Source organism: Wasmannia auropunctata, unplaced genomic scaffold, assembly GCF_000956235.1.
Source record: "Wasmannia auropunctata unplaced genomic scaffold, wasmannia.A_1.0 LD336026.1, whole genome shotgun sequence".
NCBI lineage: Eukaryota > Metazoa > Arthropoda > Insecta > Hymenoptera > Formicidae > Wasmannia > Wasmannia auropunctata.
The window spans coordinates 3504351-3519420 of NW_012026864.1; the positions used below are offsets into that span (position 1 = coordinate 3504351).

Consider the following 15070-nt stretch of genomic DNA (forward strand, 5'->3'; position numbering starts at 1 on the left):
ATTATTCGCCGTAGAATAGAGACAAGACGATGAACGAAGTTAATGTTTGAATTTGTGATACGACGGTCTGGATAGTCCGAATAAAATTGGAATAAATTGTAGGAAGAATTTTATTCGTTCTTCTCGCAGGCTTAACACACGATCGGACCGGCGCTTGTGTCCTTTGAGAAGGAATGAAGTTCTTTTTTATAATTTTGCAAGCAAGACTTATTCCGGCCGTCCGGCCCGTCCTATTGGAAATTGAAGAAAAGATCTTAACACCGTTTCGCAGAACCAATTTGGTTTCTTACGTTCTCCGCATTTAGTTTCGGATTTCGTTGACTTGTGAATTATTATATGACGAAAGAGAGACGCATGAGATGTGTACGCAGAACGAGACTATTCGTATATTATAAGGAAGAGAGAGAGAGAGAGAGAGAGAGAGAGAGAGAGAGAGAAAGAGAAAATATTCATATTTTCACACATCAGTATTCTAAGACAAGAATATATGTCTTCACTATGACTGTTGTATTGATTCGCAGGTATTAAAACATCTGGCAAATTAATAAGTATAGGATCTAACTATTATATAACTGCTGTTACTTTTTTAAAAAAGCGAAGAAAATTTAGACGATTACTGTAACGTAGTCAGCGATTATTCCCCATTAATTAAATTAACCGCGTAATCGGATCTTGCGACTATGTACGAACCCTACGTATGAACGATACACGTTGAGAACTTTGCTCGTAGAGAAAAAAAAAAAGAATGTGAAGTCTTTCTAGAGCACTTCGTCTGCTTGATTTTACGCGGCACGCAACGCATCGCGTTTCGAATAGTATAACGTTGCGTGTGCAAATCCAAAATCTTCCACTGCCGTTAGAGAGATTCGCATTGCGTTAAGCTCATCAACTCAAAATACTTATTGTTTTAGAGATTATTAATTGATTTCGCCCGCGGACGTATCGTTCGTTATCCGCGACAGCGTTCATCTGGCTTCCTACTTTTCGTTCATCGGATGTCACGAAAGTTTCGAATCAACGCAACACACATGCACGGCAAAATTAGACGTTCAGGGACGACATCGCCATCATCTATCGAGCCAATTAGCGCGTCCGAAGACGCGATTAGATGTGAAGATTATTCGGATGCGATAAGAAAGAAAAATGCATTGCGCGAGCGAGCGCCCTATGAGGGAAACGAATTCTTTTCCGGGAGTAACGCGAGATTGCGTTTTCGTTCGTCATTGAAAAAGTTAGGTTTTTTCATAATTACACCGTGCGTAGTATTATTATTGTAATGTTAAGAGTTTACATCGCAATTTTACCCGCGCGTCGGGCTCGACGACGCGGAGACCCTCGCGTCGGTTCTCTCCCATCAGCGCGGAGTTTTTCTAAGGGTTGACATTCGTCGATTCGTCGTGAGATCTTTCGGACGAGGCGTCGTCGCGGTGTCGCCGTGGAACAAAACGCGAGGGGATAGGTATATCGCGCTGCGAACGATAGATTGTCAAAAAAAAAAAAAAAAAAAAAACGACGGCGAGTTTCTCCGATTAATAATAAAACGTGGTACCTTTGTGAGTGCGACCATCTTAACGCGAGACGGTGTCGATGATATAACGAGAGCACATTAACACTTGTATCTTGTTTTGTATGTAATTGATGTACATTATTGCTCGTAATAGCGAAATAGTTGGTAATAGCGAGAGTGAGAGAGGGAGAGAGAGAGAGAGAGAGAGGGAGTACAGCCGTAGTGTGACGTGCTAAAAATGATTACGGTTTAAGGAAAAAAAGGAAAAAAAACATTCGTAGCGTGTAAAAGTATTAGCTAGAGTATAAATGCCAGCGGAGAAGCGACTACGAAGTAAAATGTAATTTAATATCGTTCGGGGTACGACTGAAGTGGAGCGTCGATGTGAGCGTCGTAATTTAGGAATGAACATCCGGTAAGATCGCTTGACGAGGTTGCGCGATGACTAATATAAATTCCGTGGCGTCTCGACGCGTCGAGTGTGCCAAGAGAAGTAGCTCGTTAATTTCACTCGTGAGGAATTCCTGATGAAAATAAAAGGAAAATCTAAAAGATTTTATAATTTGAAAAAATCTACGAATTTAATTATTAGCAAACAATTCTTCACACTTGATATACGGCATTCAAATTCGAGGGCACTCGGCGTGTTAATTTGCAAAATTCGTGAGCAATTTTTTTTCTGTTTCTCTTCTTTTCTCCCGTTTGTCTTCGCTTCGTTCTCAACACCACTGTGTAATTTTTAAATTCTTCAATATTTTTATATATGAAAATAAAAAAGAAAAATCGTTAGCTTTCGCAATATACGACGAGAGACACTGCGATCGATTTATGTACAAGTTCACTGATGTGAAAGACAGCGCAGATTGTGGGGCATTAAGTCGATCTTACCGATTGTTCTTCAGGAGGCACCGGCCGTGCCACTTGGAGCACCGCGCCTCGCATACAATAGCCGATACGTTTAGACATCTCATACATTCAGACGAGAAAACCGACACACAACAGAAACAAATAATTTTTTAAAATTTAATTATTATTTAAATAGTACAGTTACATTGTTAGTACGAATAACGACGCTTTTTATACGAATTTTAGTTTTTAAACGTCGATCTTACGATATATATATATATAGTATAAATAAATAAATATATATATATATATAGTATATTAAAAAAAATGAGAGACAATGGTAATAGTAATAATAATTGATATCGATTTACGGAGCGGATAAAGAGAAACGAAGGAAGTGTGTGGGAGGAGACTAAGTGAGTACGTGAGCGAGCACGTGAGTGAAAGGAAAAGAGAGAAAGATAAATGAGAATGGATGTGTGTGAATGAAAATGAGAAAAGAGAGAGAAAGAGATGTTTAAGTTAGGTGATTGTTTGTCTATCGTATACACGAAGGCATACGTTAGGTAGCCTCGATGCTATTTAAACAGACTTAATTAATGTATTGCAAATGAATTAATAAAGTGTAAGCGAAGCGTGTATCTATATAGTGCGACTTTTTCTTTTGGCATCTACAATAAAATTCTTGATGAACAGTTAAGACCTCCTGGCATATTTAGAAATTAAGGGTATACAAGAACAGACTGAAACACCTTTTCCCGCAAAAAAAAAAAACTATCAAAATATCTTTGCGAATCTCGTGGGTTGCAGTATCGATTTCACCTGAATATTGGTAGAAATTTCATTAAATTTTCTTAATTTACGTCTTTATTTTAGTTCACCTTTAAATTAAAATCATATTGAGGCGAGATTGGACACAGTTTTTCAAGAGTAATGCTAAACTTATATTTTTTAAATATTATTTTGTTTTTCTAGATTTACTTGATTGTCTTGATTCCTAATGAATTAATGTGAACGCGCGAATTCAGAAGACACTTGTCTATATTATTACAAGCAATATTATACAGTATAGCAGTATTATACTAACACAAATAATTATAACTGAAGAAAGACCGCTTATCCAAAACGGCACTAATAATATTTTGTATAAATTTTATGATTTCAGTTCATAAATCGCGCGCCAATTATTTGATTATTTTAAAACTAAACTAAACTCTGGTAACTGGAGTACCTACGCAACATTGCAAATCAATATTATGCTAAATTAATTAGCAATTAACATTACAATATACGGCAATATTATTACCATACTATATTAATAATATTTATAAATGATATTCAAAAATATGCTATATTAATAATATTTATACTCTATTAACAATAGTATTAACTAAAAAAGAATCAGTGCACATTTCTCTTCGCCGAGATTCATTTGTCCGAGTCTGGCGAAACTCGAATTCATCGTCGCGGCGCGGCGCAAGCGTGATGCCGATCGGAGAAGCGCAGCTGACTGCTGAGCGTGGCTGAGCGAAGCTGACTTCAGAGTTCCAGACTCTCTTCAGGGGCCAGATCAGATAAAGCAGACTGTGGCATTGTGCATTCTGTGGCGCGACGGCAACGAGGACTGACGAGGACATCGAAAATCACGACGGCCAGCTCGCGCGACGATCACGCGTATACGGGACGGGGGGGGACTCGGGTACAGGTGTACGCAAGTACTAACTCGAGGTACGGTACTCGATCGCCGCATGGCTCGTGCCGGCGAGAGGGGATCGGTTACGCGCCCGACGTCGATCAATCGCCCCGCGGAGCGGCTCCTCGTCACTCGCGACGTCTCGGTATTGCCCACGTGAACGCCCCGCTCACCATGCGATGACGGTTTTCAACTACCTTTGTGGAACTGCCAGTGAGTACTCGACGACTCGCGGATCGCACGCGACTCGGCCAGGTGTTCTCGCCGAACGGTTTCTCGCGTCACAAATTCCTATTCTATATTGTTGTATTCCACGTTCGTGGTTCGTCGCGTTTGTACGTACCTCTCGAAAGAAACGACCGATAAGAAGTAATCATCGGTTTATCCCGGTTGTGAAACGGGGATCAGGAAACATCGACATACACCTCAAAACGGGTTTTTCTGTCTCGTTTCCATCTTTTTTTCGAGCAAAACTTAAATGTATATACAAACGTGAATGTAAATACCGTCCCGTTTTCAAGTACGAAAAGTGTAAGAAGGTGCAGCCTGTCATCACTTTATTCCCGCACAGATTTGCATACTCACGATACTGCGATAAAATTGGCATAACCTTTCTGGAAAAGAAACGATCGTTTACGAGGAAAGATCAACTTATCGCTCCGAATACATTAAAATGCTATTTTATAAATTATGACACATAATATAATGGAGAGAGCAGTATATTCTTATGACATTTTAATGACAGCTCTCGATTCTCATAATTGTTTTTTATCGCGTGATTAGGCAATACTATTTCAAGTAGATATGCATCAGGTCAAAGGTAAACAAGGAAACACTTTATCATATCGTATTCTATAAAAGAGTATTTTTCCTGTATAAGTTTTTTAAATGTAATGCACTTGAAATATATCGAAACTCTATTTCCAAAAATGTGTCTTTCGGTGATTGTATATTAATAGAATATGTTGATAAACTATAGACAAAACATATGATAAAAACATATTACATGTATTAATAAATTTAAAATATTTAAATAATTTAATTTAAAATAATATATTTAATGTTTTTATCATATGTTTTATTTAAAGTTTATCAACATTCTGTTAATAATTTTAAAGAAAAACTCAGTTCATTAATTAGTATTGTATAATTAATTTGATTATAATTGATTTTATTGAATTATATACATATGAGAATTGCATACATGAAATTGATAATTGATATGTGATTATTATATAGTTTAAAAAAAACATTCAGTATTTATATGGTAGATAGTATACATCGTAAAAGAACCTTAGTGAACATAAGTTGAAAATTTAACTGTTTCTGTGATATAAACATTTGTAACATCATGAATGACTTACTGGCTTTTACGTGTCGCATGCAATATTTACCACAGTGTTTATAAACCGCGTTCTGTATGTCTGTATTCAATTTTCAGACATACTTTATATCAGAAGATTTTACCAATAATATATTAGTCAGTTATTATCAACCAGTGATGGCGAATCTACATATTATTTGGTGATTGTACAATTATATCGTGCTAAAAATGTCGGTATATTACTCTCAAGTCTCAAGAAATGGCAGATATGCATTTTTGCATAGTTCGACTCATGTTCACTAAGATTTTTTTACTCAGAGTATGGTACATACTATCTACCATACAGATGCTGAATATTTTTCTTAAACATCCCGTACATATCCAAAGGCAGATCAATTGTTGCAATTAATGTTTAAATATGATTTCTTTTTAGGAACGCTGCAGCTTTTACAATCTCCATCTGCCAATGTACACAGAAGTCTGCGCTTTCTCTTTCGAAATGAATCTAGTTTCGTGCCTAGGAAGATACTTGTCGTGGCAAAATTGTCCCGGTATCATTTCGAAAGATTACGGGAACCCAAGCTCAGCGAGGCCCAGCTGAAGGTGAAACTGCTAGAAAGAGGTTCGGATTATGATACCATGCTCGCCAGCCACATGGCCACCAAAGCTGTGGAAAATCAAGTTGTCCAGATCTTGCAAAAGATGAATGTAGAGTATAAGATAATAGATAGGTAAGCCCAAATGTCTGACAAGAAAATTATAATAAAAAAAATGTATAATTGGAAAATAAGCAAAGCTTCCATTTTTTAATTTCTTAACTTTGTACTAAAGTTGAGGAAAATTTTCATGTGTATATAGATTTATACGCGATGTTGAATGAACTACGTACTCCCAATTTTTTATTTCAAAATTGAAACATTAATCGTTAAGTGCTTGTCGCAATGTAAGAATAAATTGCATTTTTTCAGGACAAATTTAGATCATTCGCTGTTTACATGGGCGGACTTAGTGCTGCCGGTCGGCGGCGACGGAACGTTTCTCCTAGCCTCGAATTTAATATTTAACGACAAGAAACCTGTAATGGGCATTAATTCGTATCCTCAGAAGTCGGAAGGCTACCTCCTATTGCCGGCGAAATATACGAATGCCATACCAGAAATTTTCGAAAAGCTGAGAGCAGGGCACTACAGTATACTCATGCGAAGACGAATTCGGATCACTTTAAAGGGAGAAGAAATATGGCAAGCTCCCTTTCACATGCATGAGAAAGGGCGCATCGTTGGCAGCGACAGGCACGTTACATTATTAATTCTACAACTAAATTATAAATTATTTATATGTCTACAGACTTAGAAATTACTTTACTATCGACAATTTATTTTTGGAACTTCTATCTATCGTTTCCGTATTCTTTACTGCAATACAAACTTTGATTTTTCTGTATTTATTAGATTTTATATGAACGAGAGGTTTGTAAACCAGCACAGCGTACCAACAGAATTACCGACAGAAAGGCGTCTACCTTGGTTGGCGCTTAACGAAGTGAGTTCGTTAATGCTCCTCGATTGCACGCGCAAGTATTGGCAGTCGGACGACCCGACTTACTCTTTTACGCATATCTCAGGCCTGGTTTTTGTCGCCAGGTTTTCATGGGTGAAACGTTATCGGCACGGACGAGTTCCTTACTTATAAAGTTCGACGAGGAGCGGAAGTATCACAAGGTGAAGGGCTCCGGTTTGTGCGTGAGCACTGGAACGGGATCGACGTCTTGGTACAAATCTATACACAGCTTGAATCATCAAACCGTGCGGGAAATATTAAGCTTCGTAGATAAGCGGAAATTTACCAATGACGAAATTGATGCGATCTGTTCGACGTTCAATAACAGCTTGCGGTTCGATGCAGGTCAGTACATGTGGAAACGTGAATATCGAGAGATGAAAGAGAGAGAGAGAGAGAGAGAGAGAGAGAGAGAGAGAGATGTCAATATAATCTTCTTAATATGATTAATATGTCATGTATACGTATTGTTTACAGAGGATTCCAAACTGTGTTATTCCATAAGAGATATGATAATGACCAATGCAGTACCCGTTCCGAAAGACGTGTACACTCGCGGCTTCTGCAGAAAAGTCACCGTGAAATCACAATGCTTCGATGCAGGTTTAGTTCTGGACGGTGGAATAGCGGTCCCCTTCAACTTCGGCACCATCGCGGAAATAGAAACTTTTCGCGAGGATTCTTTGCGAACTGTCAGTCTTCTTGATTGAATTGATGATTTTTAACGGATCAGGTCATTCGAGCATTTGTGATAACGCAAATACGAAATTTTTAACTATGTAAATATCACCCCCATATTTTTTTATTAAAATTTCTGTGGATAAACATTTCTAATATAACATATAGATATTTAATGGGAACAGGCTATTGTAGAGGCTATTGAAATAATTTAATAATTTGTTAGAATTCGGGTTTTAACAGGATTTTTCGAAGAAAACAAGCAAACTTAATTTAAAAAAAAGAAATTTTTGTTGAATTGTCATAATAACACCATAAATGTCTTTTAAGACTAAATCTATCAATATGTAACATATATTTGAGATTTTAGTGTATCATATGTTATTATTACTGTAAGTTGACATACCTACATAAATACCAAATATTCGCATTTGTAAGCTAGTATGAAAAAAACATACCAGATTGTTACTATTTTTTTTTATATACATTTAGAATATTTTAGTATACATAAATAGACGAACAGTTTTATATATATCAATGTATCTATTCAACTCATATGAATAAACTTAAATGCATTTTATGTGATAAGTGTTTTGTCGTATATTAGAGTATATTTTTATATGGTATTTTATACTTTAGCAATATCATTCGAAGACTTTGCAAAAACCTCAATTTTAGGTACCTATTATCTAAATATATATTCTCCTGACAATTAACAATTTTTCAAAAATCTCGAAAGATGTAAATGCCATATCTCTACTTCTTAATAGAATATAGTCCTCCAACTTTTGCAATAAGATATATTTATAGATAATTATTTATTATACACTTCTATATGATAAAATGATTTTGACCTTGAAAACGACAATTTTGGATTTGAAATAACATCTCAAAATATGTGATTCAATACGGTTTTTAATATTGTCTCTAATATTCTAACATTTGTATGAAAATTCTGAAAACATTGCATTTCTATAAAACACAATCTACACTTTTACGATTGCATTGTGTCACGCTTCTGCACTTGAAGCGAAATTAATGCGCGATCGAACATCGGAGAGAGAAAGAGAGAAGATGAAAAAGTGCACCACACACACGCACACACACACAGATTTAATTGCAAGGGGCACATACGTACGTCGCGTGAAGTTGTGTACGCTTGTCAGTCGCGAGTGTCGCGACTCCGAAATGCCTAACTTCAGGTGTGACTAAACACGTCACTTGGTGCTCTTTTGTTTATATTTCGGCCGCGATACGCGATCTGGGCTGTTCGACACGGACGGTGGTGCGGAGTCCTGGGGAATGGTTCCCTCGTTATTGCGCGACGGTATGCGACGCGATGCACGTGCGTGACAACGTTTCGTCGAGACACGATTCGACTATCATCTGGCCGTATCTATGAGAGCTCCCGGCCGCGAAACGGTAAGAAATGAGAGAGAGAAAAAGTCTCAAGCGGAAACGCTCCGTCGCCGAAGGTCGGATGCACGGCGCGACGGAGTGCGCCTTTGTTCGCGACGCGAATGTCTCTCGGGTGAGACGGTTGCGAGAACGCGCAAAGGTCGCTCCTCGATTCGACTTTTAATTTCTCGAGCTCGTTCGCTCCCGTCGACGGCGACGGGGTAAACAACCGCGTCTGCTGAATTTTGAGGTTAGCACGTCGAATTAACCTCTATGACCGAGCCGAATGGAATATTCCTCCTCTAAATCTCTCCCCTCCGAAGAATTTGTGTCAAAACAATTCAACCAAGTTGTATTTACGCGGTGTATTACGCTAATTTTTACGTATAAGCTTTTTTAAAGTATGTTACGTATTTTAAAAAACAGTTTATAGGTATGGCTTAATGAAAAGATTTTTTTTCAACAAAATAATATAATGGCGGAGGTTTAAGAGAAATAAAAAATACCTGATTTTTTATCTCTCTTAAAATTCTTTGTCAATTGACTGAGACATAGAAAAATGTTCAAATAATATGTAATGAAGGTAACGTTCCAATAATAATCTGAGGATTCAAACTAAATTATTATTAATAGATCAATCTTAATGAAGATCTGTGCACATACCACTTAAGATAATCTGTAATTTGCGTCAGATTTCAGGATAGAATTCTATTTATAATTTTACGTTGTGTATATTTTGATGTACATACGTAATTCAGGATAGATTTCACGCATTTGCATACTGCCATCCTTCTCAACTATCTTTATTTTATGTAAGATTATAAAAATTCTATTGTAGATTCTGAATTATTCTCGATCTGATTCATAAATGGTATATCGTTTGAAATATGCTCAATACAAAAGTTTATTTATATATAGTTCATTTTTATTTAATATTAAATATGTCATGGAGAAGGAACACAGTATGCATAACGCTAACAATGCATTCCATTTTAATCTTTTAAGCATGCAACGATACGCTATCAGATACTCTTGATTTGATACGAAATTGTTTATGGAAGAGCATATCATATAATGTAATGATATATGTATATTAAATATATCGTATAACAATATTATAAGACTAAACGATTGCGTTTTATTGAATATCATTTAGATACGTCAGTATGATAATTTATCAATTATTTCGTTGTAAAGTTAAACTTTTAAATTTATATATAAAAGTAATTAGTTGCAATATTTTGATAAATTGTAACTAAAATTGTATATAAAAATCAATCGAATCATTGCGTCGATTTCACGGCGATATGTATTTGTAATTTTAGAAAGAGTTTATAGAAAGTTTATAGAAGTTTATAGAAAGACTGGAGAATACGTAAATATATGTATATATGCCCAAATTTTGTCGATATTCTTTCATAATCGGAATAAGAGAGTTCCTTAAAAACGATACAAAGATGAGATAAGAAGACCATAACAAAAAGGAAGTTGTTATACAAAACAGAATATCGTATTCATTAATTGCTATGTTTATGTACTTCCGCAAGTGTAGAAATTGCAGTGTAATTTATCGTAGTTTATAATTACGTAAGTCCTTATCATATTTTCATAGATATTTTTATGCAAATTGTTGATATAGAAATAGCACTAGAGTTAATATAGTTGCAATGTATAACGATAACGCTTTTGTTTTCGTTTATTAAGAATATTATTTTAAAATAATCTTTGGTACGTAAGAGAAGCTGTCGCTCGTAATATCAAAATAACAGATTTGATATTATTCTATGAAATCATTTTATTGTACAATTGTACTAACATATTATATAAAAAAATATTTCATCACTGTCACTGTTATTCTTGCACATAATCATGTTTTTATCTTGTGTATGTTTATTTAGTAACTAAAAGTTTATCAGTTGATAAAATAGCATATATAATTTACACAATTTAGTGTGTATAACTTTATTTTATCAGCAATCTATTCTTATCATCATTCTTGTAACATTTGCTCTTTTCAAAAAAACATAAACACTTATATATTAGATATATTTATTTTAGCTATATTCCTATTGCACGTTCTGCGTTTTGAAATTAAATAGAGATTCCGATTTTGAAAGAAGAAACAGAAAAGATATAAAACATAAAAGTTACGAAAAACGAATTTTCATGCTACCATTACTACTTTTGCTACTACAGTAATTTGCAATTGTACTACATGTACCATTTTCTTGCATTGAAAGGTCGACGTTACGGCGACGACATCAAAATCGTATGGAAAGAAGAATGGCGGAAGATGAGAGGCAAATTAGAATGGCCGCTGAAGCTATATTAAGTGGTTCGATCAATTCCCAGAGGAGCTCGATCACGCAGCACAGCATAACGCGTACGCCGGATATCGTTCTCAGCGAGGACCTGATCGCAGGAGCGAGGCACAACGGCAGGATGTCGAACGTCAGGCGTTTCTTCTGCCTCTTCGTCACCTTCGATCTTCTTCTTACATTCCTCATGTGGCTCATTTGTACAATGGTATGTTGGAGCTTCAGACATTGACTTTAAATATATCGGATGTAACTTAAATACCGACCACTAATATATAGTGTTACATAGTGTTATTCCTTGTAATAAAAACTGACTCGAGAAGTCCTGAACCATTTTTTTCTACAGCGCTAAATAAAACAATCACTACTGCAGTAATTATTGCTTTATTGAGCATTGTAGAGAAAAATGGTTCAGGATTTTTCAACTCAATTTTTTTTATAAGGAGTAGTACTATATGATTAGTGATATTTTTAAGAAATGTTTTTGTCTACAATGCTTAATGAATCAGTAATTACTGCAGTAATGATAACTTTATTTAGTACTGTAGAAAAAAATGGTTCAGGACATTCGACTGTTTTTTACAAGGAATAACGCTATGCAATTAGTAGTCGGTATTTAAATTATACCCTGTATAGATCGAAAACTTAATCCTGTCAAAGATATAATTTTTTATTTTGATAATATATACAGCTCGCATTTATGAGCAAAGGATTATATTTTGCCGCATATTTTAATTTGCGTATCACTTATTGATGAGAAAAATACACTAAATTTATAATGTATCGTTATAAAATGTCTAATGAAGTTAAATTGCTGAGATAGTCAGTCATTTTGTATCGCGTCAGATAATTGCATCGCTGACTTCTTGTCAGACTAACATTTTATTAGCTTAGCTTTCGTTTTGCGTCAAATTTTCTTGTTTATGTACTATAGTTGCAATTTATCATACGTAAATAATATAATAATAATGTGGGATTGTATATTTGTGAGTGTATGTGATGGATGTGTTACGTGTGTGTGCACGTGTGTGCCTGAGGTCGTGCAAGAGTGTGATCTCATATAAAAATCTTATTTATTATTGTATAAAAAAAATTGTATTTTATATATTTACAGATTGCAGGTGAAAGTTTAAAAACAGCTTTCATAGATCAAGTGATACACTATCACATAAAGACGTCTTTGTTTGATATTGTCGTAAGTATATTCTGTCATTCATTTGTAATTAGTAATTAATAACAGAATGACGACAATGGCATTCTCAGTTCGTCATAATTTTTCATTATTCATTGGGAGCAGAGATTTTACGGATTTCATCTTCTCAGATGGCAGCGATTTGCAGGTTCACGGTCTTGTTGCTCTTTTATGCGCTACTGTATCTCAATCACTGGATCATTGTAGCTGTGAGTATAGTTGTCAATTGAATAATCTTTTCGCAAAAAAGAAAAATTTGTTTATAACTATTTTGCGACGAAACAAAGAGTAAAATATTTTTTGTACAGCAATTTTATTTAAAAAAATATATATATTATAATGATTTTTAATTGTATTTTACAGATATCAACTGCCACAACATGTGCCTTTTTAATTGCCAAAGTTTTTCTCTTTGATGTAAGTATTTTTGGAATACTTATGTATCACTTTATTAATTTTTTTTATTTAATTCATTTAATGTATCACGTTTTTAGTGGACATCAGCTAACCAACCAGTATTCCAAGTTCTGCTGATCTTAACATCTTTTGTATTATCATGGGCAGAGGCTTGGTTCTTCGATTTTCGCGTGATACCTCAGGAAACTCAAGCAAGAAATTGGATTCGAAGTAAGCCTTTCTCTCTCTCTCTCTCTCTCTCTCTCTCTCTCTCTCTCTCTCTCTCTCCCTCTTTCTCTCAAAAAAAATTTTTTTAGAAAATTAAAAAAAATAACATAAATGAATAGAGACAATTTTACTAAAACTTTTGTCCAAAATAGAATAGTTTTCGACATATAACGAGATTCTTTCGAGAAAGAAGTTAAATATTGCTTCACTATAAAGGGTCATTTTAAAACCGTTTTTTCACCGCAAATTATATTTTGTAAATTCATTAGTTTACATAACCTATATGTATACATTAAAATTAGAACTTGATTTTGTTACAAAACTACTTGTATATTCACACATACCGATCGAACATTGTTTTATTGTTTTCTGTGACAAAATTCTGATTTTAACGACACTTATAATGTACAAAGTAAAATCAAAACTTGACACTTAATTTTGTTATAAAATTAATTGTATATTCACACATATTGTTTTATTGTTTTTTGTGACAAAACGCTATCATTTTCACGTGGAAATAGCGTTTTGTCACGGAAAACAATAAAATAATATTCGATTTTAGCACTTTGCGAGATTTTCTTGGAAGTAGAGAATATAGCAATTTAATCGCAATTTATTTAACCTTGATTTTCGCATATTAATCTGAAAATATGAAAAAATCGATGAGTTTATGATATTTACAGATTTTCCGGATACAGAAAGAGCTCCATTATTACAAGGTATTGCTACCGAATCACGGCAATATGCAGCAAATGCCGATCATATGAATACATTTTTCACACCTGTGGAATCCCCGACTCATTCTGATGATGAGGATATCCCCAGAAAGCAAGGAGACTCGAAGCTTTCAAGATCCAGTGAATTATTTAGGTTCCTAGCAAAACTTACACCCGACAAGGTTAGTGAAATTATGTTTTTTTCTCGCTTTAATTGATAATTAATTCGCAATAAGTATTAAAAGAAAAAAAGAATATATGTCTCTTGACTTTAGTTATTACTTAATGTCCACTGTAATCAAATGCAATGTTTATACAGTATCAGCAAGTATTTTAATGATCCAATAACTCTTAGATTATTTGATAACATATTGTTAGTGAAACTATATGTATGTACAAATATATATATGTAGTCAGTGTTAAATTTATTTCTATTCGTCTATGACCTTAATAAATGTATGTTCAAACATTCAACGATAACTGAAATTCGTGGGAGGGGTAGAAAACAGGCAGTAGAAAATACGGGAGTAACAAAGTACAAAGGCATGGTCAAGAAACGTGTTGTCTTTAGTTCTTTACAAAGCTTATTCGCGTGAAGTAGCTAGACGGGCGACTCGTGTTTAATGTGATTTTTTTTGTGCAAAAGAAAAAATTTGTCACGTTAAATTTTAATCCGTAAATTTTATTTGATTAATCATAGTTTACATCATGTTTTTAATTGTTAATTTTATTCGCATGATTATACGCCCGTTCTTTTTGGGTGAAGCTATGAAATATTTACCTAAACCTGTACAAACCAATTGGTCCCCAAAAGAAGGGACAGAATTCTCAGCAATCAGTAAAATACTTTTCGTGAGTTATTTTATCTATTTGCTTTATTATTATTAAGAAGCTATAAATGCTCAAAGATTACGAATTTCTATAATTTGTTTGTGGAATCATTGACTCAAAATATGTTGTTTCTTAATCTATATATATTTAATTAGTACAGTAGTATAATAAATGTTCGAAAATTTTTCCTTTTGCAAGACTAGGTTTTCATTCGTCGAAATAATGTCGAACTTTTATTTATGGGACCATGTAAAACACAGTTTTGGAGCATTTAAAATAGAAGATTAGAAATAGAAGATTAGAATAGAAGTTTTGAGAATGTATGCAAAATATATCCTGTTTGCTTGTTTCTTGGCTTCTCTTTGAATATTTTTTCTTGCTAA

The 15070-nt window shown here is 34.5% G+C and overlaps 2 protein-coding genes across 4 annotated transcripts in view; both read left to right on the forward strand.

Moving 5' to 3' along the window:
• Nucleotides 1-3856: 3856 nt before the first annotated feature.
• LOC105452889 (NAD kinase 2, mitochondrial) lies at nt 3857-8196 on the forward strand. Of its 2 annotated transcripts, none has more exons than XM_011694440.1 (6): nt 3857-4259; nt 5804-6101; nt 6339-6662; nt 6822-6912; nt 7014-7275; nt 7408-8196. In XM_011694440.1, the coding sequence occupies exons 1-6, from the start codon at nt 4226-4228 to the stop codon at nt 7638-7640; spliced, it is 1242 nt and encodes a 413-aa protein (XP_011692742.1). In that variant the 5' UTR covers nt 3857-4225; the 3' UTR covers nt 7641-8196. The 2 variants fall into 2 exon arrangements, with proteins under 2 accessions (XP_011692742.1, XP_011692743.1); XM_011694441.1 differs by lacking the exon at nt 3857-4259 and adding an exon at nt 4268-4866.
• A 100-nt stretch (nt 8197-8296) lies between these two features.
• The window catches only part of LOC105452888 (stAR-related lipid transfer protein 3), a 10095-nt gene continuing 3321 nt past the window's right edge, over nt 8297-15070 (forward strand). The window contains exons 1-7 of one of the 2 annotated variants that reach the window (XM_011694437.1): nt 8297-9030; nt 11247-11532; nt 12439-12519; nt 12648-12725; nt 12880-12933; nt 13011-13143; nt 13824-14038. In XM_011694437.1, the coding sequence (XP_011692739.1) occupies nt 11278-11532; nt 12439-12519; nt 12648-12725; nt 12880-12933; nt 13011-13143; nt 13824-14038 (816 nt within the window). In that variant the 5' untranslated portion in view covers nt 8297-9030; nt 11247-11277. Of the gene's footprint in view, nt 9031-9061; nt 9257-11246; nt 11533-12438; nt 12520-12647; nt 12726-12879; nt 12934-13010; nt 13144-13823; nt 14039-15070 lie in introns of those variants that run through there. The other variant, XM_011694438.1, reaches the window with a different exon arrangement.